The sequence below is a fragment of the Rhamphochromis sp. 'chilingali' genome (genome assembly GCF_963969265.1).
Source record: "Rhamphochromis sp. 'chilingali' genome assembly, chromosome: 8".
Lineage (NCBI taxonomy): Eukaryota > Metazoa > Chordata > Actinopteri > Cichliformes > Cichlidae > Rhamphochromis > Rhamphochromis sp. 'chilingali'.
The window spans coordinates 28,562,325-28,589,760 of NC_137935.1; the positions used below are offsets into that span (position 1 = coordinate 28,562,325).

Here is a 27,436-nt window from a genome sequence, read left to right on the forward strand (position 1 = left end):
ACTCAGTTGATAAAGTTTTGCCAGCTACACATCCATGATATGAATCTCCTGTTAAACCACATCCCAAAGGTGCTCTACTGGAGTGAGATCTGGTGACTGTTGAGGACATTGGAGTACAATGAACTCATCGTCTTGTTCAAGAAACCAGTTTGAGATGATCTGAGCTTTGTGACATAATGTCATATCGTGCTGGAAGCAGCCATTGGAAGATGTGTACTCTGTGCTTACAAAGGGATGGATGTGATCGGCAGGCTGTGGTTTTTAAACGATGGTTAGTTGATGTTTAGTTGGTACTAATGGGCACAGTGTGCCAAGTATCCCCCATACTATCACAACATCAACTATCACTGATAGTGATAGGCAGGAAGAAGAACAAGCAAACTCCACACAGAAAAGACACTGGATTTGAACCCTGTGAGGCAAAAAGACCAGACAACATTCTTCCATTGTCCAACTTTGGCGTCAGCTGTATCCTCAGTCTCCTATTCTTAGCTGACAGGTGTGGCACCCAAGATGGTCGTCTGCTTCTATAGCCCATTTGTGTCAAGGCGCAATGCCGTGTATCCAGAGATGCTCTTCTGCATTACCAACAAGAGGCAGTGGCTCTATTTGCGTTTAGAGACAGCTGAGCCGGTGTACCAATCAAAGTACATGTTTATGTGAGGTGATATTACAGAGTACAGACGTCAAGTCTACTTTGTCATGTTTTAGTAACTGAAAAAGCCTTCAGTTATTTGTATTAATGAGTAGAGAAAAAAAATCCTACAGTTCATCTGAATAGAAACAGATTAGAAGGAAATTGTGTATTTATTTATTTAATAAACATTCACTCAGTGGACAAAGATAGAGTTAGGCCTCGGTGACTGGACACAGCAGAAGTAAAGTTTGCTTTACTACCAACAGGTTTTGGCTGGAATAATTAAACTGTGTACAAAGGCCAGTTTGTTTGCTTTTTTTTGTTGTTGTTATTTTTTTTAAAAAAAATCTTGTTTACTTTAAAAGTGTACCATAGTGTACATGAACAAATACACTCTTTTCCAAACAGTGCAGGAGTTGTACTACTACTACTGCTATTCTTGTACTCGAGTACTCTTTAACCTTTTTATTGAATTTTACTTGTCAATAAATTTAAAACCGTTCTCATTGTGAGTGTACCTAATGAAAGTAGCTGAACACGCAGGCAGAAAGCCTGACGGATTGCGGGGCTGTCACGTGTCCTTGGCACTGTAAACATAAAGTTAAACTTGCGAGGTCACGTTTGATGAGAGTACCTCTCAGTCTCTCATAGATATATGGAGCTTGTTCTGTTCGTTGTATTACATAACCCTGACCCTTCCTCTGCTGCACCTCGCCTGCTATTTACTGAGCCAGATTAGATATGCACGGGCGAGTCTAAATTAAAAAACACCCATACAATAAATAAAATTCAGTTCAGTTCAGTTCAGTTCAGTTCATTTTTATTTCAAACATTTCAAACATGTGCCTTCACAATCATTACAAAATATCATTCCATTATTTGTTTGAAAAGGAGTAGGCTGAAGTATTTACTTATTTTTTCTTTTTCTTTCTTTCTTTCTTTTTTTTTTTTTTTACATCATTCATTTTTAAGCTGAATCACGTCTTCAAAAAACACAGACACTCAACTTCTCCAAAAAAATAAGATGACGAGGCTAAACTGGCCTTCACAGTTCAAACCCCACCCCCTGACACCCCCCTGCTTCCAGGACGGAGTTGGTTTGATCCTGCACGGCGTAAAGTTTCCTTCCGCGTCGAGCACGCCAAGAGTCTGCCGTAAATCCAGGAAAAGAAGAAGAGAGCTGTGCGAGAGGTTTGCACAAAGAGGAGAGAGGCAGTTAAGGTAAGATGCTGAGAAAACTTGCCTTTTATTTGGTTTACGTCGACTAGCGCTCTGTGGCAGTGTGCGGAGACTCAAACCTAAGCGATATCGGACTTACACCATCACTAGAAACCTGTAAGACAGAGCCAATATTACGCTTTTACATCAGATATTAGCTGTAGACTACAGCCGACTACAGTGTTACGCAAACTGAGGTCAACTTGTATAATCTTTAAGCCACGAACAATTTAAAGTAGAATCTGATCATCTTTAAACGTGCAATTTATAAAACCATTGCGTGTCTGCGTTCACCGGTATTTTCTGTAATGTGTTTACAGCCACCTTTGTCACTCTCCAGAACATAGTCAGAGCCCGGTTCCGCTGGCTACTATTTCTATCGTTATTTATTTATTTGTAATGTGTAAAATGGGATTAAGTCTGCTATAACGGAGCTAACTGACACTCATAACTAGTATAACCGGTGTGTAGCGTGACATTACGTGTGGTACTACACACACACTCGTGGGTCAATCTGGACTGTCCCACAGCCGATAACGCTTTCGTGACTGAAACGCATATTTATTTTAGGTGAAAGAGCTGGACCGTAGTGATGTCCATATTGAACTGCTTCGCTTTTATCAGATTTCTGGTGTTGTTGGACATTTTTGCCCCAAATTAACAACTCACTTTATGTGGTTGTACTTTTAAACAACCACATAAATCATCTAAGTCAATGATCTTTTAGGGCACATGTGTTTGATATGGGTGAGGATATAGGAAAATAAAAAGCGTTATTCATATAGTTTTACCCAAGGTTTTCTTTTATGACTACATTACAGGTATCTCTGAAGGAGTCACATGCAGGTCATTAGAAAGTTACTGTGTAAAAAGATCACCTATGATGACGCAATAACTGAACTGGCTCCTTGTGAGTTGTAGATGTCTTCTTTCTGTCACAGGAAAGTAAAGCTAACAATAAATACCAAGATTAGGTCGTCATTCTTTTATAAAAACAGATGTGTCAAATAAAAGGTCCAGGGGTCCAGAATCGGCCCCGCAAATCTCCAATCTGGCCCACTAGTGTGAAGGAGGACACAAAATGTGGAGGTTCAGTTTTTTAACTTTTCCGTTTTCAGTCCTTCCTACTATCTGTTTTTCACAGTAGATCCACAGTTACAAACTTGAGATTTAGAAAAACCTTGTTTGATAATAAAACATTCTGAGAGATTAGCTACAGAACTTTTTCTGTTAATTTTATTTATGTATTGTGAATTGAGCCCAAAGAGACAGCAGTATTTCTTTATCACGTAGAAAAACTGATATGTACTGTTGAACTTTTCCTATATGATGGATTAAACTTCTTTACACTGACAGAAAGGGGATTTTCACAGGTCCGGCTGATTTGAAGTCGCTGTATGTAGCCCATGATGTAAAATTAGTTTGACATCCCTGGTTTTAAAATTACTTTTTGTCTGGCTTTTTACCAGGTTGAAGGTTAATACATGGTTTCAGGGTAAGGGCTTGGCACCGGTTTGTGTTGTAACTTGAGGGTAAGAGTGTTGGGTCAGCATATGTGGCCCTTCCCCTTACACACTGAGTGGAGTGGGCAGCAGCCACTTTTTGGGAGTAAAGGTAAAGCTTTTAGACTAAATATGAGAATAGGTTCATCCAAATGTGTAACTTCATTTTCCACATTGCGCTTACTCAGCAGTTGTAGAAATGAGCAAGGAACAAGTAAGCGTGGATGTTTAGAGATTTTATGAGTTATTAGTCATATTTGGTGAATTGTCACTGTTTTCTCGTGTCTTTAGCCTGAAGCAAATTGGCATGAGTTTTCTATGTGGCTCCATTATGTAGGGATTTACACACCTAACAAGTGAAAGAGCATAAGTTTAAGCTGGGGAGGAGACATAAATTTCTCCTGGCTTGCATCAGGAAGGGAAGCTGGAGTTAAAGTAAAAAAAAGTTGCCAAACATGCGTAGCTACCTGCCGTTGCAACACTTTGTCACTAAGTGCGCTGCTGAAAGTAGCTTTTTAGGTAACCGTTTTCTTTGTGATAAATCGACCTTTATGTAACTCACTGTGACGTTGAGAGAAGGCGTGGGTTTTGCTCTCAGGTTGAGTTCTCTGATCCTCCCAGGAAGTCACTATGTTGTTGGAGGGGTGCCTCTGGGGTGTTTAACTTGGATGCTGCTTGTGGAGTTTGTTTTTTTCTGTATAGTCTCAGTGACATTTGGCTTCTGATAACGCTACCTGTTTGAATAACCTGTTCACTAAAAGGGTTTGAAAGAGTTTATTTAAAATAAGACCTTTAGCTAGTTCTACTTAAACAATCAAAGATTTATATATTTTTATATCTTGGAAAACATCCATATATGTGGATTGTTTATATTTTCAAGTGTTTTTAAAGGGTGTGGATCATTTGGAGCATTTTATCTTCATTAGTCTTTGATGAATTTTCATCAGTTTTTGATTAATTTATCTATGTAATTGATGTTTTCATCTCACTGGAAGTTTCCTAACTTCACATGAACTTATCTGAGATTAAATTAGATGCAATCACACTACAATACTTTAAAGATTTGTAAAAAATCCTTTTTAGGAATTGGTTGATAATGTTTTTTATTATGTTGGGCTGTCATGTGACTTTTATCACCGTGACTCCTGTACACACTGTGATAGGGCTGAGCTGCCCATGAAATAGTTTGCTTAATAAACCAGTGACTTGGTGTAGTTTAGTGTGCATGGTAGCACTGAGTGAATGTCTGCAGGGCTAGCTGTTCATTAGCCTTCTTAGAGGATCAAAGAAGCTTAGTGTCATTGTTTTCGGTCTGTGAACCAAACTGAAACCTGAACGCTCAGAGCATTGGGTCCTCTCGACCTCGGTATGAAAAGAGCCGGTGCTGTTGCTGCACGACAAGAAATTCCTCATGCACCGAAGGCGGTGGTTTACAGTGCCAGAGTATCCTGAGCCAAATGCAAATCGTAGTTGTCTACTATTGTGTGAACACAAGGTGTCATTGTGTGCTATAATGCATAGCAGGTTGCTTACATATGTTAGCAAGGGTGTTGTCTGTGTGCATTAGCCTTCATAAGCTTTGTTTATTTGGAGTTTAACATGCAGCCTGTTTTAAAATGTGACTTTCACAGATCGATAGCAGCATCTTCATGTCAGTGACATGTTCACTGTAAACCATGGGCCTGTAGTTAATGGGCTGTTTTGGATCTAAATCTGTGAAATCTGTGGTGTGTTGAACAGTAACTGAATGATGTCCCACCCCAAATACATAAAAAATAAATTTATGACCAGGAAAAATAGTCAATTATTTGTTTTTTGTATTGTTTTTTTTTTTTTCTCACTTTAGCTGTGTTCTGTGTTTCCTCACGCAGAGGACCCACATGCCAGACATGGACCCCGAGACCACCCACACCGAGCCCGCAGTGGATGAAGAGGCATCTCTCTTCAGCACCATGGACCTCTTGCTGTTCTCCGTCATTGTCGGCTTTGTAGTTTACTGGTTCATGTCCCGTAAGAAGCCTGAGCCCATTCCCGAATTCAAAAAGCTCGACACACCGTGAGTATCCATCAGCTTTCAGGTTCCATCTGGGACGCGAACACATGACATGAGGTTAACGAGTTGAAGCTCATAAACGGGAGTAGTCGGGGTACTTTAGTAGATCTGCTCAATAGCTTATTTTTATCTTCAGTCACAGTTTTAAATTGTTGTAGAGGTAATGGTGCTGTATTGTAAATTATCTTCATGCGTAGATGCACATTTAAACTGTACAGCTGGACACTCGTGAGTCAAAGTTTGCTTTCAGAAGCCAAGCTGCGTCATATGTAGGCAGGTCCTCATCAAGAGCTGCTGCTCTTTCTAGCTGCAGTTGCATTTATGTATCCAGGGACTGGGTCTGATGCTGTTTGCTGAATGAGCTCATTAACGAGGACATTTACTGGGACACACAGATGATTTGTGCTGGTGGATAAACCTTTGGTCTTTAAACTAATCATGTGTCTTGTGTTGGCAGACTTCAGCTTCTTATCACCTTAACCTGGCAAAAAATGTGTTTGACTATATTGCATAAGTTATCTGTGTTATATGCCATCTGTTTTTTGTTTTGTTTTTTTAATCTTTATCTAGTAACTTATTGTTTTTTAGACCTAATTCTAAACATTTAAAGATTGATATGAATTTACAAATGCACAGTGAAAATGAAGATTAAACATAGGCTTCTTTTTTAGTTAGTTTTTTTTAGAGATGGCACGATACCACTTTTTTATGTCCGATACCGATACCGATATCATAAATTTGGATATCTGCCGATACCGATATGAATCCGATATAGTGTTTTTTAATCAACAAAACTGTTTTTTAAAATATCTTGCTGCATTTTGCAAGTCTGCAAGTTCATACTCAAGTTTAAAACAACAACTACACTAAAGCTATTCTGTTATACCTGTATACAAAAAAAATATTTCATAGTTCAGCAATACTGATCAATCTAATAAACTTAGACCTACACCATCCTCCCTATTCTGGTATTTTAAAGAGTACTTAGCGTAAATATTAAGCAACCTAACTAATAGGGTTCCAACTCCCAGCAACAACAAAAAGAAATAAATAAAAAATAAGGAACCACCCCTCACGCGCCACCTCATGATGCTTAATCGACGTAATCAACCTTAATTTGATGCAGTGTGAAAAAAAATGCACAGAAATCAATTATTTTTCAAGAAATATTAAATAGATTCAACATCTTTCTTCAACAAAATTGCAGACTGCACAGATGGTACCTTCCCAAAGGAAAAAGTACTATAGCTTACTAGGGTATATATTAGACTTAATAGTCACTATATACAGTAATTGACTTCTATTCATTTTACATCAAATTAAAACTTTGGGTGTCAGATAATTATTTATTAAAAGCTAGACATTTTAAATGAGAATAAGAAAGAAAAGTATGTCTTTGTGCCCCCTTTTCCCTGTTCATGCCCTATCGGCCCCCCTGGCTAAACTTTGCTAGATCCGCCCCTGCACAGTTACCAGCGTCAGCTACGTAGAAAAAGATCCTCGAGTAGAAAGTAATATTAAATAAATTCTAACAACAGCTTATCAAGCTTAAACGTTCTGCTGTTGTTCAGCCGCTGGTTTCCTCTTTCTGGTGCAAAGTGGGCCAAAAACAAACAAGAGAGACGGACTCGCGACAGAAAAGCCGATCAGCTGATCATTTAAGCAGTTTCATGATTGAAGTAGCAGCCGGAGAGCGAGAGGCAGTCGCTTGTTAAGCTTAACGTGGGAATGCTTTACAAACATTCAGAGATGGACTTACACACTTGCTTTACTTCTCTCGGGGATAACTTTGTCGGAGATGAAATGCCAGGTTGCTAGCGAAGCTCTGCATGCTATCCAGACCACCGACAGGTCCTGCATGCCACAGCCGCTCTATCACGTGATGCATACTGCTCCGACTGCTAACGTTCTGAGGTGAGTTACGGCGTGTTGCAAGTTTTGTGAGGTGCTTTCGTGATATTTAATGGATCGGATTACATTTTTTATTTTTCTCCGATATCCGATCCAGTAATTTAGGTCAGTATCGGACCGATACCGATACGTAATATCGGATCGGTCCATCTCTAGTTTTTTTATTACATCTCTTCAGGTATATTTTAAGTGGGTATGATGCTGACCCAGAAAGCTTGATTGGTTGTCAATTACAATGGGTCGATACACGATCCATTCACTGACTCTCAGTTTGATCCAAATAAGGCCTGGTCAATTAAGGTAGAACGAAGCCAGTTATCAGATCACTAAGTTAACCCAGGGTTACCTTTACACGTTCACATGACCGGGGTGGTGTTGCACCAAGTAATCACTTTTAAGGGGTGTTTCACATATGACTCATTTTCTGCAGAAAACGATCCCTATGAGCGCCACCTGCTCCAGAGATGTTATTAGATGGTGATTAAAAATCTATAAAGAGTATAAAAAAACTGCAACACTGTTGTAAAAAGAACAAGAGATGAATTGCTAGTGTACAGAGCAATAAAATAAGCATTTTAATTCTGTTTAATTATTTTATGGCAGAGTGCGTTGTCTGTGCTGCTTTTGATTTCTAAGGTGACGGCTGCGCATTAGATGTCTCAAACTTTAAACTGCATACATTTAAACGTTGAAGCTTACTGTCCCATCTTAAAAGTAAAAAAAAAAAAAAAAAAAATCTTTTAACTTTGCTTAAGAAAAAAAATCCTGATTGAGGTTGTTATAATTCATGCATGAAAGGGCTAACAGATATTTTAAATAAAAGAATAAGTGAAAACGTGGTGCTTCCAGATGATTATAAACCGAAACTTAGGACATAACCTCCTGACAGTTTTAGTTTTATTCTCTTAATTGCAGACTCGCTGCTGTTTTTAAGGGCTTGGAAGTAAATATATCAAATGGGCTTACTCTACATACAAATTTGACATGTCAGCAAGTACAGTTTGGATGTCCTGTTGTAGGATCATATACTTATAGTAAAATAAAATGATCAAATGTTTGCTGCCAACAGAAAAAAACACAAACCTTAGATGCAGCTGAAAAACTTGACACGTTCTCTTCGCAGGCTTCTGAGGGGTCTTCTACGAATAGTGACTCTGTTTTCTAGAGAATTGATTGGTCTGCAGGTGGGATTTTCATACCTGTTGCTCTCTAATCTGCAACATAATCTACTCCAGAGCGGGAGGGCTCAATAGCGATATACTCTGCTAAGAAGGGAACCACCTTCCTAGTACAGGAAACCCAGGATTAAGTCTGGATAAGCTATTATCCTGGTTTGTAGTTCAGGTGTCTGATGTTTCCTCTCACAGGATGATTTCCAGCCACTTCCTCACATACTTTAATCTGATATTAGCTGTGTACTCGGTATCTGCACATAGAGAGAGAGAGAGAAATTTATATTAAAAAAATCGATTCAGGATTTTAATGAATCGATTTTAATCGATGAATCGATTATAAAAACCCACCCCTAGAAAAAATGTATTGTAGAGCAGCCGAGGACTCTCTAGTAAATGTTTCGCTACTCGTGACCTTTGTTTTCTCTCACCCTCTCCTTTCACACAGTTTCTGTCCTCCCATAAACTCACCCAGGCGTTCTGTCTGGCTTCTCTTCTGAGCCCTCCCTCCCCACCCCACTCTGTTCACTCCAGGTACAAGCCTGTGCAGACCACGAGTGGGCGTTCCTCTCAAGTTACATCCAGTTGAGTTAGGGTCACAGTTAAAGTGATTCCATCTGACCACAGCTGTTGGGGAAGGCTCATTCATTTTCTGTAGAGACTACTCACTCTGCTTTCCCCCATGATGGCGTAATGGAGGCTTGGACTTGCCTTGCACTGGCCACATTTTTTTATTTTTATTCTTATTTTTTCGTCCACTTCCAGGCATAAGCTTTATTTTTCTTTACTTTATTTTTTGGTGAAGGGGAAAAAAAATAAGAAAATGAAGCAAAAGGAAATCCTGACCATTTGTGTTAAAGCAGGAATTTGGTTGGAAAGGAGGTAATGACCCCTGGAGAACATGTTTTTGTTGAGGGCGGGCCTAAAACCCTCAAAGCTGGTCTCTCCTCCCCTTAAAGGGGCAGCGATTGCTTAACTGCTATGAAGGGGGCGTAGTTTTGTCTCTTTCCTGTGCTTTTGTTTTTGGCCCTGAACCCATTTTGAAAGTTCCCTGGAGAACGAACTAGGCAGGCGCGCCAAGTTCCCTTTTGTGAGCCCTCTCCAAAGGTGGAAAGTTGAGGCTGAAGACAAGCAATCCATTCTTTGTCCACAGTTAGTTTTTTTTCTTTCTTTTAAATCATCCCCACCGCTGCTTCTTACCCTCCCCTCGTCGTGGGTGCGTGTTTGTGTGTGGGTGCGCTCTGAGCTTGTTCCACCATTGGAGGGCCATGTCACAAATGAAATCCTTTTATGATAAATGAGGTTGCCATGGAAATGACATCCCCCCCCCCCCCCCCCCTTCCTCTCTCCTCCTGTTAGGTGGGGGTAGGGGATACTTCAGGGGAAAAACATACCATTCATTGCCCCCCCCCTCCTCCTTCTCTTTTCTCCTTTAGTGGTCCACTGAAGAGTTGCTCTGATAACCAGCCAAATTCTCAGATTGGACTTTTTTGCTCCGAACACCTCTGAGGCTGGAGAGGAAGAGGGGCGGGGATGAGCAGGAAGGCATTTTCAGCCCGAGATCGCTTCAGTGTGTTTGTGTGTGAGTCAAACGTGTGGGTCTGCAGCTCGGCTGGATTTTATGGGAAAGTCAGTTTCCCACCATTGTGTTCTCAGCGGTTGCCAGACACTCTAAGGGCTTGTAAGCTGCTGTGCTCGTGCATGTGTGTGTCTGTGGAGTTGTGTAGAGCTGCTGGTTTCACAGAGCAGTACAGGAAGAAGCTGAGTTCAGATTGTGTTTGAAGCGTCTAAGGGGAAGTCGGGCCGCTCTACAAACCTGTAAATATCTCTCTGACTTTTTGGGCTGGTGTTACTTTTCCATCTCGCACCTCTGGACCGTCCTGCCCTTTTTATTTTTTTTATTTTTTTTTATTTTTTTCGAGCGTGGCGGCTCCCGGTGTTACCTAGCCAGCAGTGCTAGTGGCAGTGGTGAGCTACAGGGCTGCATGCCATGGGCTGCGTCTTCTCCCTGCCAGAGGACAGGAGAGATGCTGCTGAGAGGTCAGTGACATGTTTGATTTACTGCTTCAAAGCATGATGCAGTGTGTTTTTAATACTGCTTACTTGAAGGATGATGTAACATTTTTTGTAACATTTGCCACTGGCTGCCTGCTGATTAGGCTGATAGCAAAGACCACATTTGGAAGTAATTTGTAAGCACTGAGTAGTAGCTTGTTTTCAGTTAAATCTCTGCACACAAAGCTTAGCTGTCTGTTTCAAGACGTTAAAGCGAGTGCTATAAGAAGCTATACGTTGTTTCTGGAGGTTATGTAAGACGGAGATAATATCTATTTGACTGCGAGTCCAATTTGATTATTGGCTGCTCTGTTTCTTGTTTTCCCTTTACCGCACAGGTCACTTGCACATTTACAGTCTTGTTTGCTTTAGTTCTTTATATCAACTTTGCATACGGCTCGGTTTCCATGTTACTGGCACATTTAAATAGAAAGGAATGGAAATGCATGTCATTCATTGGTTGTGGCGTCATAAGATCAAGATCAGGGGAAAACTTCCTGGATTGGTTCTTTATCTTAATTTCTATTTGTGCAGCTAATTACTGAGCAGCAGGTTGGAGGTTTGTTTTGACACAAGAAATGGTTAAAAAAAAAAAAAAAAAAAGGCCTGTATTTATATAGCGCTTTACTAGTCCCTAAGGACCCCAAAGCGCTTTACATATCCAGTCATCCACCCATTCACACACACATTCACACACTGGCGATAGCAAGCTACATTGTAGCCACAGCCACCCTGGGGCGCACTGACAGAGGCGAGGCTGCCGGACACAGGCGCCACCGGGCCCTCTGACCACCACCAGTAGGCAACGGGTGAAGTGTCTTGCCCAAGGACACAACGACCGAGACTGTCCAAGCCAGGGCTCAAACCGGCAACCTTCCGATTACAAGGCGAACTCCCAACTGTTGAGCCACAATCGCCCCGTGGCTCAAGAAGCCAGACTTCCTTGCATTTTATTTTGTTGTCGTCTCAGGCGATAGTTGTCCAGGTTTTTCAAGATTTTTTGGGGGGGTTTCGGTCATTTTCAATCCAGTGTCTGTTTCTGACCATTTTCAGAGGAATGTTTTTTGTTTGTAAGCATAATAAGGGATGAGCCAGTGTTGTCTACACGTGGTAGACATCTTCACAAAGAACCAGTTTTGTTCCCATTTCTTTAGTTGACTCTGCACAAAATGCCAATAACAGTTTGACAGATTCTCAAAGAGCTAAAAATTGGCACATGTGCTCTGCATTGTGTTAAAAATCTGAGAGTATTGGGTAAGTGGGAAAACAAAAGACGTGTGTCTAAACAATACCTATCTACACAAGATGTACAGCATCTCTTATGGAGCAAATCCAGCAAAGACCTGACACCGAACCTGAGAGATGTTCACTGAAGAGTGAAAATCGGTGGCAGGTCTTTGGATCAAGTCATCGTCATTGTGTTAAGGAAGAGGTTGAAAGTGATGCAGTGAGTGTCTACGGCCATCCTTAAAATATGGTCGAGGCTCTGAGGCTACGCCTCAGCTGGCTAGTAAATCCACCACACCAGTTGGTGATTGATCCTGATCGTCTCATTTTATCTGATATCATTTGTGTTTTAGGCTACAAGGGTGGGGAGATTGATTCATAGTCACAGCCTTTGCTGCGTGTGTATATCTGATGTATTATAATGTAACCGGGCGCTGCATTGACTTTGAACTCCCGTAACCTTGCTGTTTTGCAATTTCACACAGAAATCCTTCCTTTTGGCGGGTGGTTCAGAACTGATAACACGTCTAACGGATCCTGCTGAAGCTGTCAGGAAGGGTTTCGCTTCAGTGCAAAGGCTTGTTTTTAATTTTGATCAGCAATTTGGTTCAGAGGAAAAACTTTTTTTTTCTCCTTTAATATATAATTACACGTTCAACGTTAATCCCACACACACTGCAGGGGTTAGGTTCACTGAGGTTGTATTGGGTTTTTTGTGCCCTTTGTTGGGAGTACAGTGTACTTTGGAAACCTGTCTTACGTCATAGAGTTTGTCAAATCAATATGTTGCTGCTCAGTGTTAATGGCTTTGCTGTAGGTCGTCCTCCTGAATCATGGAAATCGAACAGTGTGTTCATCTTGCATTAGTATTTATGCTCGTAGTCATGTGTGGCCTGCGTATTCCTTTATCAGTGCAGATGTCCACTCAGGGCTTTGATGCTGAATGAAGCTGTGCTGCCTTTCATTTTGCTGCGTGCTGCTGTTTTTTTAAATGTTTCAGTCCATTAGTGACTGACTTGGTGAATATGAACCCAGAGTTTAAATCATCTGCTGTAACACATTATATATTGAGCACTGTGTAATGAATGCATCTGTGGGTCTACAGATGATTGGTCTGAGCAATGCTTGTGTAATTGCCTTCTCACTGATGTAAGGATTGCATCAACTGAGACTGGTGAAGACTTGCGAAACATTTCTTTTTAAACTGTGTCAGCTTACAGTAAATGCATTACTAAGCTAAAAAATGTGTCCTTAAGTAAAACAAAAATCCCCATCTTTAAAAATAGTCAGTATGAAACAGAAATGAGAAGCCTTTAAGTAATCGAGTGAAGTGACGCTGCACTGAGTGTCATACACACTTAATTCTCCTCAAAGTATTTAAGTGGTTCTGCCACCCTGCGTTGTTGGGTGTTTTACCAACACCTCCACTACCCCAGTATCCACCTGTAGGCTCTAAGTGTATAATCGTTCCCTATTTCCGTAGGTAATATTTGCTCAGTGACGAGCTCAGTCTAGATGCCGGCCGGCCGCGCCTCCCAGAGGCTTTTCTTAAAGGGGGGTTTTTCCTTCCCACGGTTGCCAAATCTCAAAGGGGGTCAAGTGATTTTTGGGGTTTTCTGTTTTCTTTGCATTATTGTAGAGTCTTACAATAGAAAGCACTTCGAGGCACCTGTTGTTGTTGTTGTTGTTAAATATGCGATGCAAATACAATTAAATTCAAACTAAATTCAAATTCTGTTGCTGTAATAAGTCATTTTAATACATTATGTTCGACTCATTTGTGATGATAAACCAAATTCTCCTTAGCATGTGGGATCCTATATTTTTAGTTTTGTTTTTGTTTTGTTTTTTTCTCCGCCTGTTTTTGTGTTGCGTTGATGTTATTTTTGACTCGGGGCAGGGCAGCATACTTACAGATTCGTTTTCGTATGTTTGTGTATCATGCTGGACCAATCCTCTTCCGAGAGTCATCCTTTAACCCTTAGATGCACACGTGGGGTCAAAAATGACCCCATGGTAGGGCTGCCACAAACGATTATTTTGATAGTCGACTAGTCACCGATTATTTTTGCGATTAGTCGACTAATCAGATCATCATCCATTAGACGTAAAACTACAGCTTATTGCACCAGCAGCATCTGCTCTTATATAACTATCATTAGCTTACAGCTTTAAGTGTTTAAGGTCTGTGCTAACTAAAAATAAAGACAAGATGATAGTTTATTGAATTTTAATGAAATTTGCAGATTGTTTCGGTGAAGATTAATAAACTCCTTGCTATCTAAAATATAACAGGACACTGGAGTATATTCTGGAGCATCTCACACTTCTGATAATCAGCTGTCTGCTTGATGTTTATTCAGCTGTGTAAAAACTATAACTTTAATCTCAGACAAACTGATTTACTCAGGAACAAATAAAATACTAAAAAAAAAAGCCAAACAATAACATTTTAAGTTATCTAAGTGACTCATATATATTTAACCTGAGTAGCGAAAGACGGCGGTGGGTTTGAAAACGATTTGCCGGGAGTCCGGTGTTCTCACGGCGCTAGTGAGCCTAGCCCCCGGCTCGCTAACGAGCTAGTGGGTAACAGATGTCTCCGAAAACGTCGGAGCGCTTTTGAAAATATGTGGTGTCCTGATAAACTGAGCAGATATTTGAGGTTTACACAGCTACATTCTCGCCTGAAAATATGTTAAACGTTTATTTTGTGACCCAGAAAGAATAATAAGAGTAACATTAAAACTAACTAGCTGCCGCCATTGTTGGAAACTGCGCTGGGCCGCGCTATGAATTCTGGGACACAGCTGCTTCTTCTTCTTCTTCGGGGTTTAACGGTAGCTGACATCCTTGTACATGCAATGCTGCCATCTTCTGTTTCAGTCCGTTATTACACTCTTAAATCCTGCCACTTATTCCTGCGTCTTTTGTGATCGTACAAAGTTTCAAACGACGCATCGACTATTAAATCAGTCATCGACGATTTTGATAGTCGACGTAATCGTGACTAGTCGACAAATCGTGGCAGCCCTACCCCATGGGTTGTTTTTCTTCAAAATCTTTAAAATGCAAAGTTGTAATTTATTCATATTCCAGGTATTCCTCATAAAATATGTTTGTAACATGAGGCCATTTGCATTTTATTTATTTTTTCATTAATTTATAAAAAAATGCAGTTTTTGTATCACTACCCCACTCTTCCACAAGTGGGGTCAAAAATGACCCCAAGCACTTTCATTCTTAGCAACTCTGACTGTCCCACTTACACTTCTGATGGATCAGGAATTAATTTTACACAGTAACATACATGATTTATAGTCAGGGCTGCACATAAGTGGTCCGCAGGTGCGCATTCGCTGTCAAAATAAAAGTATTCCCGGAAATTCAGAGAATATGTGCCTCTTTTGTGGTGGAGGAACACCAAAGTAATTGCTTACGGAGCTTGTTTTTTTTGACATCTTTAAGAGTTCTGAACAAATGTCTGTCCTCCTCCAGAACATCTAATGTACACAAACGAGCATCCTAACTTCTTATCTGGTACGCGTCTTTTATTTTGACAGCAAATGCGCACCTGCGGACCATTTATGTGCAGCCCTGTTTATAGTTTCCTGTGCATTTCAAACATTGTCCTTTCTGATTTATTTATTTATTTATTTATTTTTAATATTTAAAGTAACATGGCTGCTATGAGGCAAGCTGTGGACCTTGGCCTACAAATGATCCAGGACGGATGGGATGAAGAGCCCATCGGAGGCACTGACTCAGAATCTGACATCTCAGATATAGAGGACAAAGACTATTGTCCCCCCCACTGAACAAGGCCAGTCAGATACAGAGGAGTCCTCTGATGAGGAAATGAATATTTAGTCTAACAGAATGAGCCCCTCTTACTGCTCTAGCCACAATATTCTGAATTAGTCGGCCAGGGCTTGCACTTGGGTCTAGTACTGTCTCCCCAATAGATGCATGGAAGATGTTCATGTCTGATAACATAATAGAAGAGGTGCTGACATGCACAAACATGGAGGCACGAAGAGTAGCCACAGACAGGGGAAAAGAGCGGAAAAATGTAATCAAACATAAGCTCCTGGCCTTCATTTGATTGACCATCCTTGCAGGAAATGAGACGAACTGGGATGTACCAGTCGGTGTGCTTTTTGGGAGTCCTCTGCATAACCCATTGTACAAGGCCACTATGTCAATTCAAAGATTTAAAGATATTTGCAGTTTCTTGCACTTTGATGACAAGAGGACCAGAGCCTATGGACTGAAAACAAACCACATGGCAGCTTTCTGCTACATATGGGACCTGTTCTTGGTCAACTGCAGGCAGAAATTCATGCTCGGTGATTGTGTTACAGTGGCTGAACAACTTGTGCCTTTCAGAGAGAAGACCCAGCTTCTGCAGTATATGCCGAGCAAGCATACAAAAGTGATACAAAAACTGCAATTTCTTAAAATTAATGAAAAAATAAATAAAAATGCAAAGGGCCTCATGTCACAATCATGTTTTATGAGGAATACCTCAAATATGAAAATATCACAACTCTTCGTTTTAAAGCTTTTGAAGAATAACAACCGAGTTTATAGAAAAATGCATTGTTTCTATTTGGGGTCATTTTTGACTCGTGGAAGAGTGTAGGTACTGGTAGGTTGTGCATCCAAGGGTTAAGGCAGAACATGGTACATCGGAAATCTTTCAATGTGCAAACCTACATTCATCTGCCACTTTATTAGGTACACCTGTTCAGCTGCTCTTCTGTTTCTTGAACATAACAGTGAGTTCACTTGTGCGCAAGTTTCCAGTTTTTTTTTTTTTTTTTTTTTTTTTTTTTTTTTAAACCATGTCATTAAGAATTGAGGCTGTTCTAAAGTCAAAAACAGGTCTAGCTACTGGCAAGGTGTACCTAACAAAGGGGCCACTGACTGTATGAATGTCCTGTCTCCAGCAGGTTTTGCACTCATGTCCCAAACATCCAAAGCTTCTGGCTGCTACACAAATCTTTGTACCCACCTATTAGATGTATGAGGTCATGCTCGTGAATGTTGATTCAGTTCAGGTTTAGAGTACGTGGGCAGCTGATGATTTAACTAAGGCTTAAAAAAAAACAAAAAGTACTTTGACCTCTCCAGCTGTCAGCCATTTGGAGGACAGAAAACTTGCTGTAATTCCTCCATCAACTTCTTTGCAATGGTTGTTACTGCTAAATGGTCTTCAACCTTTGTAAAAGGATTGTCGTCTCTGCTTATTTGTAATTGTAATATTTCATTATCTCTTCCAGGACACCCACCACAAGAGAGACCAGTTTCATTGAGAAAATGAAGAAAACCGTAAGTAATGCTACTTTATCAGATATATTTTAAAATAACACTGTATAGACGCGTGAGCTCCAGACTTGCAGAGTTAATGTTGTGGTTATTCACCAGCTAATAATTATCTTTATGGGCCCTGCAGAGTAGTTTTGTTGCCTTCTTGCGGAGTGGATGAAGCATACAATAACTGTAATGGTATCCCCGCTGATGTGACCACATTAAGCTCTTGATTTCCAAACAATGTTTTGACTTTTGTGGAACTGTTTTGTAGCCAGAGCTGAGCAAAGGCTGGGGTTTAGCTGATGTGGTTTTTGAAGAGAATAGTTCAGATACCACCGTGGTGGCAGGAAGGATCTTTGGCCCCCACTGAGGTTTAACTTTGCCCCCGTTTTTGTCTCAGCAGTCCTGAAGGTGGCAGTTTATTTTATGGCACAGATTTACACATGGGGATGTTCATGCAGAAGTCCTATAGTTCAAACGCAGGTCTAAGGATGCATTTTATGTAGATTTAAATAGATTACATACTTCGTGATGTAATGCATTTACATTATGTAATGTAAATGATGAGTACATATCTTTGTGTGCAGGGAAAGAACATCATTGTGTTCTACGGGTCTCAGACGGGTACAGCAGAGGAATTTGCTAACAGGCTGTCCAAAGACGCTCAGCGTTACGGCATGAAGGGAATGGTTGCTGATCCAGAGGAGTATAGCATGGTAAGTATTGCCAGTGAATGAAATGCACAGCACAGTGAGGATAAATGCAGTTATTCTGCGTTGTTCAAACATGAAATGTTTGATTTTAACGATTTGTAGTGAACCTTCTCTTTCCTAGATAAATAAAACATGTACACACCTCATCACATCAGTTGTTCCAGTCACAGTTGGATGTAATCTCTGCTTATTGAGAATCAGTGTTTGCATCCATTTTAAACTTCAGCGTCTCCGATTCTCTCTCGTTGCAGGGGGAACTGTCCCGTCTGTCTGAGATTACAAACTCACTCGCCATTTTTTGCATGGCCACCTACGGAGAAGGAGACCCAACTGATAATGCACAGGACTTTTATGACTGGCTGCAGGAAAACGATGATGAGGATCTCTCCGGATTAAACTACACTGTGAGTTTTTATGCTCAACTTTGGTGCGTGTAAATTCTGTCAAATTAAAAGCGACTTCAGGAGAACTTCTTTGTTGAAAGTAAAGTTTTAAAAAGTACAACGCAGAGAGTGAAATGGACGCTGGGCAAGATCGGTGAAGTTTGTCGTATGTTGGACTGTTACTTCCTACCAGTCGTGCTACACTGTCAAGATGGAAAGCCCAGTCAGGTTATAAACTGACCTTTGTAAAGTAAAGAATAATAAGTGGAGATGATGACGACGATGATGATACTTGGAATTTGAGTCACCAGCTACACAGCCTGGATTTGCGTCACGCCGTTCATGTGTGACATTGTGTTATTGTTGGGACTCGATGTCCTCATTTGAGTGAAAAATTTGAAAAACTTTTTTTTTTGTAACGAACTTCTTGTTTTCACTGTTGTGTATATTTTGCCATGTGTGCAATTTGAGGGAGCAGGTCAAGTGGAGGACAAAATAGGAAGTGGCATGCCTAAAAACTATCCACAGCAGATGAACAGTATCTGGAAGTCATGACTTTTGATGATCACTTCCTGCACTTGTTTCCCATTTTCTTTGCAAAATACGAAGAAGTGAGGTGTGACTCAAGACTTTTGCACATTCCTGTGTTTTGGTTTTCATCAGTAGAAAACCGGTCGGACATCTGCAGTGATCTCACAGTTGCACGGGATTATTTCGAGCGTGTTATTTTTGTGGCACTGAACCAAAGCCGGGTACTGGCCACTCTTCATTGTGTCCCGGTCTGTTTTCAGGTTTTTGGTTTGGGCAACAAGACGTATGAACACTACAATGCAATGGGGAAGTATGTGGACAAAAGGCTGGAGCAGCTGGGAGCAACACGCATCTTTGATCTTGGTATGGGAGATGACGATGGCAAGTAAGTGACTGATGGATCCTCCGTGCCTAAAAAGAAGTGAGCTCCACATTTTTGGGTGGTGCAGCACTTATTGGGGGTTGAGGTAGATTAGACCATTTAAGATGCACATTTGAAGACTTTATCAACCTTTTTAAAATAATAATGCTTTTTTCGGCTCTTAGTTTGGAAGAGGACTTTGTTTCATGGAGAGAGCAGTTCTGGCCGGCTGTCTGCGAGCACTTTGGAGTGGAAGCCTCAGGAGATGAATCAAGGTGAGTTCAGGGACAGTTTGTGCCATGCATCATCATTTCATTATTTCAGACTTTTGATTTTGCAATTGTGCAACAGTTGCCTTGAGACATTTTTACCTTTCTCTCGTCCTGCCTGCTGTTTTTTGTCCTGCTGCATCTCTAAAAAGAAACTACAAAGACAAAACACAGGATGACTTGCTGTGATTCACTCCATATTGAATTATGTCTCCGCGTGTGCACAGCTTGCAAACTGTAGTTTGTTTTGTCTCTCAGCATTCGGCAGTACGAGCTGAAGGAGCACACTGACATCAACATGAACAAAGTGTACACTGGAGAGATCGGCCGCCTGAAGAGCTTTGAGGTCCAGAAGCCGTGAGTATCGTAGCAGAAACTAATCACTGCAATGGAGACCGATCATTCGCTGCTAGCATTTCACCTGCATTTATGACAAACTCCAGACTGGGTACAAGTGACCCTTTCTGCCCTCTAGTGGTTAAAAAACCCCAACCCTAAACTTTTTACTCTCTTAGAAATAAATCTTTTTAATACTTAAGTGCTGCTCTTTTATTCATAGGCCTTTTGACTCCAAAAACCCCTTCCTGGCTCTAGTGACTGTCAACCGCAAACTAAATAAAGCTGGTGACAGACATCTGATGCATTTGGAGTTGGACATCACAGGCTCCAAGATCAGGTGAGGCTGGATGGGATCATTGCTTAGTAAACCTTTATCTCCCTGATTTCATGCAACGATGTGCACAGCCCTGATGTATTTTTAGCTTTATGAATTCAGCTCAAAGTCTGAATTTTTTTTTTTTTCTCATTCTCATTTCAGATACGAGTCCGGAGACCACGTTGCAGTTTTTCCCACAAACGACTCTGCGCTGGTGAACAAGCTGGGACAGATACTTGGGGTTGACCTTGATGTGGTTATCTCTCTTAATAACCTTGATGGTATGGCATTGACAGACCCAAAGCACCTTGACCTTACCAGCTCGTCCCTCCCACAGTCTAGTGAAATCTACCCTTGATATTCAAACTTGCTGTATCAGCTCACTTAATGTCTGAGTGACAGGAGTACTGTTATATTATGTAATAGCAGTAATTTAGCGGTAGTATAAATACTTAAGTTAGCTGTTGTTATAAAGGTCAGTTGTGGTGAATAAGACTGCTCGTTATCACTGAAAGTTGAGTAATAAGGCTACAAATGTGAAACTTGCTCATTCAGACCACGTGCAGTTTATTAATACAACAAAAACTGGCCTATAACCACACTTTAAAGCTATTTTACCACTAGTGTGGTAGAAAGATGAACCCATAAATCCACTGAAGATGCCCAGATACATTTTAAATCTTTTTCTGTTAGCTGTTGACCATTAAAGTGTTTTCAGAGTAGTGTCCTTGCTGTTTTGTGTTTCAGAGGAGTCCAACAAGAAGCATCCGTTCCCCTGCCCTACCACCTACCGCACGGCCCTCACTCACTACCTGGACATCACTCACCCGCCTCGCACCAACGTCCTCTACGAGCTGGCGCAGTACGCCTCTGATCCCAAAGACCAGGAGAATATGCGCAAGATGGCCTCCTCCTCACCCGAGGGCAAGGTCAGTAATGGGTGGTAGTTGGTGGTTCGGGGCAGTGGCGGCATACAGCATGTGTGGTTGCCTGCACGTGCCTCCCAGAATCCATTTTGTAATCAAAGATCGTTGCGTTAAGTTCTTGCAGATATAATTATTTATTGACTTCCTTGTGCGGACGCCGGACAAGCGGGAGTCCAGGGACAGACCAAAGGTTTTTCAGTCATGAGGGTCTGAGGCTGAGTTTTAATTGAAGCCTGGTCGGTCGAAGAAAAGAATTAAAGAGCTTGGACCTGACCGTCCAGAGTTAAATATTCAGCAGCAGTCCACGGATCTTGGGAGACGGTATACATGGACGTTCTCCAGCACGCTATATGACAAGCGCAGTTGGTTAACGGGGCGCGGGGTGAGCAGTGCCTTTTGTTTTCCGTGTCTGCTGTGTCAGAGTCCTCGTACTGAAAGGTTGTGGACCACCACAGTTTTACGGGACTTAAAGCACTTAACAGAGAAGTACAAAAGACTCGAGCAGTTGTAGCCACTTGGACAATAGCGTAGTTTGTTTGTTTTCCTGCATTGGTGTGACTGCAGTCACTCTCAGATTATCGAAGGTTTGCAAATGATTGCTGCCTAATTTATAAATGCAGACAGATTGCCTTCAGTCTGAAAGAGTCTATGTCAGCGTAACTCGAGGAAACGTATTGCATGTGATGGCCAATTTGACCCCACTCTTATTTTGTTTTAAATAATTCAAATTTTATTGAATTCTGCATAAAAACGTCAAAACGGAACAAAGCAGTTCAAAGACACTGACAGAGAGAGGTATATAAGGCTGTTTGTATAATAGCTTCTTGGGTGGTAATGATTTGCAAGTCGTCTGGTTCAAACGAAGTTATATTTTCACTTGTGAAAGTGTCCCAATCTTCCTTGGCCATCTCATTTTCATGATTAAGCCCTCCCCAACGTCTTCTCACAGACGGCAGTGTTCGTCTTCTGTTCAGTCCGCGTTTTTAGTGTCTGAGTTTGTCACTAGCTAAGAATCCGTTCTCATGCTGATTGTCACATGGCAAAATTCCCCCCAGGTCTAGTGGTGGTGTTAGAGTAGCTGTTATCAAGTTAATGTAACAGAAGCTGGATCACAAAGCTCATATGAATTGTTCTCTGCTTATTTGCAGGCCCTCTACCAGAGCTGGGTGTTGGATGCCAGCAGAAACATCCTCGCCATGCTGGAGGATATGCCGTCACTGAGGCCTCCTGTCGACCACTTGTGTGAGCTGTTGCCCCGTCTCCAGGCTCGCTATTACTCCATCGCCTCCTCTTCAAAAGTAAATCCATTTCCTCTGCAGTCAATAGAAGGAGTTAAAGTCATATACTTCTGTTTTAACGTTTATTAAGGAATTGAATAAGCAGTCTGATTTTTAGGAGCGAGCTGTTATTAACTCTTCTCTTTTATGCAGGTTCATCCCAACAGCATCCACATCTGCGCCGTCGTGGTCGAGTACGAGACCAAGACTGGCCGCACCAACAAGGGAGTTGCGACCAATTGGCTGAAAAACAAACTGGTCACGGACAATGGGCACAAGTCCACCGTCCCCATGTACATCCGCAAGTCTCAGTTCCGCCTGCCGTTCAAATCCACCAACCCGGTGATCATGGTCGGCCCTGGGACTGGAATTGCTCCTTTCATGGGCTTCATCCAGGAGAGAGGCTGGCTCAAACAGCAAGGTATTTATGGACTAATGTCGTCTAACCTTGACAAGAAACTGATGAATGAACTAGTTATAGTAAGGAATTTCTATCTATATTAGCATGTTGCGCTATCATCTATCACTAGTGCAAACCTGGAGAGTGTATCCAAGGTTACTTTCTGTCAGTATCTATGTACGGATGTCCCCTAAATGCCTCATACGCACGCAGTGAGCTAGGAAGAGGAACATTTTTAATTAACATTTGCTTTGCTCTGTGGCTGTCATCTGATTATAGGAAAAGAGGTTGGAGAGACCGTGCTGTATTTCGGCTGCAGACATAAGAACGAGGACTACATCTACCAGGAGGAGCTCGAAGGCTCAGAGAAGAACGGAGTCTTAACAAAGCTGAATGTTGCCTTCTCCAGAGACCAGGACCATAAGGTACAGCTGCCTACGAGACTCGGAGTGGTGCATTATGTCAGATTTCCTCTGTTGACAATGTCTTGTTACATCAAAATCGGGAAATGTACCTGGATTGTCTGTTAGTAGTTGATGTGAACTGCTTCTTTGGTAAAATGAAAAATTAAGATAGCAGAAAATCATTTGATTTATCAGTTTAATCGGGATCCCCGTTAGCATCAGTCTCAGTACCCTAGTGTACCCACGCGACACGTGACATGGCATCAGATCGGCGAGCACAATGGCTCCATTACACACAAGCCAACATCCACAACACCTTAACATAATACTAGCTGCTTCTAAATATACAGATGTCACTTACTTTCATGGAGAGAACATAAAACTATAACAGGACACAGAAAGAAGCGTTACACATTGATACAGTACAGTAATGATTTTTGTGAACGTTTCCTCTCTTCCAGTGTAATGTCCCTTTCGCCATATCCAATTTACAAACGTATACAAATAGGATTCTAGACTTGAGTACCTTCCCGATTAAACTCATCACAGCACAATCTTACTCAGATCAGCCCAGATTACCAAGAAAATTGTTTGCATTCAGTTCTGTCTGGTTGTTTAGCTGTTTGTAGATAAATACACTGTTTTCTGTGCAGGTTTTTGACGCGCACATATAAACATTGTTTTTCTGTTTTTTCAAAATAAAGGTGTACGTGCAGCATCTGCTGACCAAAAATAAGGAGCATGTCTGGAAGTTGATTCACACGGACAACGCTCATATCTACATCTGCGGGTAATTACCAGATTTCAGTTGTTACGTGTGTGTGTGTGTGAGAGAGAGAGAGTGAGTGTGATATTAAAGTATGCAGAAGATGCCACTGTGGTTGGGCTCATCTCTGATGGACATGAGATGGCGTAGAGGGCGGCGGTGGAGAACTGTCTTGCTGGTGCTCAGAAAATAACCTAATGCTGAACGTCCTTAAAACCGAAGCGACAGGTGGAATCTGTGTCCACCTTTAGGTTTCTGGGCACCCACATCTCTGCTGATCTCACCTGGATCCACAACACAAACTCCCTGGTTAAAAAGCCCCAGCAGCAGTTGCACTTCCTCAGTGTCCAGAGAATAAGCTGACCTTCTACTGCTCAGAACAGAAAGGCTGCGCAGAGGGTAATTAAACCTGCCCTCAGCCAACTCTGGTGGCCATCACCAAATCCTCCTGTTTCAGAAAAACCATGGCCATCACAGGTGACCCCGCCCACCACCTGATTGACCTGCTGCCTTCAGGTCAGTCAGGTCAATCAGGTCCCAAACCTTCAGCTTTTTCCCCTGGGCCATTCAGACTGTTAACAAACACTATGTTAGCTCGTTAGGTGAACTTTCACACTGTGGAGCCAGTCAGGAATTCTGCACTACATGGAAGTGATGCAAGCCTGGATTCTCTTTAGCAATGTGGCGCCTCCTAGTGAAATAGTTGTGAAAGTACAGTAAAGAACTTCTGTCTTATTTGTCTTATATGCATTGCTCACTGTCATTTCTTTCCTGTTATAGAGATGCAAGAAACATGGCTAAAGACGTGCAGACGGCTTTCTACGAGATTGCGGAGCAGGTGGGAGTCATGACGCGCACCCAGGCTGTAGATTACGTGAAGAAACTGATGACCAAGGGACGCTACTCACAGGATGTCTGGAGTTAAAGAGCCTCAAACCTGGCCTCACTTTGTGCACATACAGTAGTAGTTTTAACGTTTTTTTATCGTCTGCCTTGGTCTAGACTGACTTAAAGAAACAAATGAATCAATTTTAAACCTTGTGTTCGTACTCAACCTGGTTCACCTTGACAGCGACAGCTAACTGAAGAAAATGAGGCAAACTCTACCTCAGTAGATCTTACTAAACCAATAGAGACACCTCCTTACTTTGGTTTGTGGAAAGACAGCTTGTGTTTTTTGAGATCCTCACACGATCCTAATTGTTTCAGCCCTGTGCTTTCCGGGGAGTGTAAAGAGCCTCCCATTTATAAATGAACGAATTGGTCTAGAATCCCACCCGCTCTAAATTCTTAAATCATGAGTATTAGATGCACAAGAGTGTCATTTGATTTTGTTTAAATGTTGTTTTTTTTTATTAGCCTCAGATTTAAGGTGTCACACCACAGCAGTTTTGTGTGTGCGTGTGTGTGTGCGTGCGTGCATGTGCGTGTGTGTGTTGCAGTGCAAACACTCAGAGTAGGCTGAGACATGAATGGACGCTGACTTTTCTCTCTGAGCTGATTCAGTAGCCGTTTCCTAGCAACAATAAATATCTAAAATGTTTTTAAAGTTTTTATTTGGTGTAACAAACTGGCATCGCAGGTACAATTGTGTGTTTACCTTTGTGTTTTGACAAGGGGGTTAGCCTTTTATGCAGACGTTGCTGTTCATTTGAAAGAAGAATGGTAACATTTCGAGAGGCACCGAAAAAAAGGAGACTATCATATATAAAAACCATGAGATTATGTGCTTTTCTTTTCTTTTACATAGAGAAAATAAATATTTTTAACCAGTGATATTTTAAAGCATTTTGTATGTTAGAGCCTGCCTCCCATGGGACTGTTGTTTTCTGCGATATTCACCTAAAAGCAGAGGATTGTGGGTTCATTGGGTGGCATTGGCAACTCTAACACGATAACCACCTCTGTTTGACTTTCTTATACTCTTCTGCGCCTCTCCCCCTTTTTGTTTGACCACACGTGCGCCGCTGCACGCAGAAGGTGGCCAGACGTATCCGAACATTAAACGTGTTCTCCCGTTTCAGTCCGTCAGAGCTCGTCACGGAGGTGTGGGGGAGTTTGAGGTCAGTCAGGCAGTGGAAGCGCAGTGCCTTTTTTCTTTTTCTTTTTTTGTGATGCCTTATGTATGGAGTTGGCAGTAAAGTCGGGATACTTCATTGTATGTTTATTCCTTCTTTCTTGCTTATATTTTGATAGAAAGAAAAGTTCATCTGAGACACTTTACCCAGTGCTGTCACTTTTATCATTCCTCTTTACAATGTAATCATTTGATTATATGGAGGCTTGCTTTTTTTAATTAATAAAAAGACTGAATAATTTTTGGAGTTTTGTTTTTCTTTCTCTTTTTTTTTTTTTTTCAGGGGGGGTCATTAGAGGTATGTAAGGATTCCTGAGGCGCCTTGCACACCTTTTAGCAGGTGTGATTCACTCTGTTTAAACCAAATTCAGGTAGGGCTGTGCGATATGACCAAAATCTCATATCCCGATATAAGAATTCTATCATCCTGATAACGATATAAATCACAAAAATGTAACATTTTCTGTGAATCTCGGGCAGCTCGTCTTGCGGGAAGTGTTTCCAGCTGCGCGTCATGTAGCTGGAGTCGAGTGTTTTAACCATTGACTGTCAATGGCATAATACAAAGTGATGGCGAAACCTAAAAGACGGTGTCATGTCTGCTCCCTGAAGCAATCTCATAACAGTTTCAATCTATTTCAACCCAGTTAGCACATTTCTGTTATGAAGTTTAATAATTTTTGGCAGTAAACTTTTAAATCCTTTTATTATGAATATCACGTTTTCAGATTTTCAAGAGAGACCAGACCAATAGGGCAGCAGAAATCACAAAAATAAATAAATAAATAAGAGTTTTATAAAGATTAAAACAGTAAAAAAAAAAAAGAGAGAGACTGGAATGATTATGATGTATAACACAGAATATGTACAATAACAGAGTTATAAACACGAAAACACGTGATACTTTTTATTTCATCTATAACCTCTGTGTAAATTTTGTTGATTGCAAAGTGTTTATGAATATGTTTTTAAAAGCTGGTTATCTGACTGTCAGTTAATAGCAATTAAAAAGAAAGCTGATTTTTATTATTCCTAAATGGAAAAAGTCCATTATGAATTTTTGTTATGAATTTCATTTATCAATCCACCTCCTCACTGCTCTTTCCCGGTGCAGCAGCCAGAGCTGGATCAAGCAGCCAGATGTCTTCTGGAGGAAGACTAACTGCAACAAAGGGTCTCTGGGAGGCTGCTCAGGCACAGCAGCTGAAAAATCAAAGATGAAATAAAAACTGGACCTGATCATGGTGCTGCATGAGACAAAAAGTCTAGATGATAAACCAGTGTATGAATTGGTAACACTGCTTATGATGATCATGTTTAGATGGAAACTAGCGAGCTAACTTACTGCAAACCTCTAACTCAGTTAAATTGAATAAACTGTTTTCTTGGATGCCTGGATGTTAAACTTAATTGTTAAACCCGGTAAAACAGCAACGCTGATCATTTTATTAAAGATGAAAGAAGTTAGACCGTTTTTAGCTCTCAGTGATCCCTCAGTGTTCGTTTGACTTTGGGACCTGAAATATGGCAGCTTTTCACTTACACATTTTTGAACCACTCATTCATAGAAATAGTTTCCAGTC

The 27,436-nt window shown here is 41.1% G+C and overlaps 1 protein-coding gene across 2 annotated transcripts; it reads left to right on the plus strand.

Moving 5' to 3' along the window:
• Positions 1–1,723: 1,723 nt before the first annotated feature.
• Positions 1,724–26,094, plus strand: porb (P450 (cytochrome) oxidoreductase b). Of its 2 annotated transcripts, XM_080889415.1 has the most exons (16): positions 1,724–1,858; positions 5,229–5,413; positions 17,061–17,109; positions 17,679–17,807; positions 18,056–18,208; positions 18,979–19,103; positions 19,265–19,354; positions 19,607–19,705; positions 19,908–20,024; positions 20,166–20,284; positions 20,751–20,932; positions 22,078–22,227; positions 22,360–22,627; positions 22,886–23,031; positions 23,715–23,800; positions 24,557–26,094. In XM_080889415.1, the coding sequence occupies exons 2-16, from the start codon at positions 5,238–5,240 to the stop codon at positions 24,699–24,701; spliced, it is 2,034 nt and encodes a 677-aa protein (XP_080745541.1). In that variant the 5' UTR covers positions 1,724–1,858; positions 5,229–5,237; the 3' UTR covers positions 24,702–26,094. The 2 variants fall into 2 exon arrangements, with proteins under 2 accessions (XP_080745541.1, XP_080745542.1); XM_080889416.1 differs by lacking the exons at positions 1,724–1,858; positions 5,229–5,413 and adding an exon at positions 10,111–10,533.
• The last annotated feature ends 1,342 nt before the right edge of the window (positions 26,095–27,436 follow it).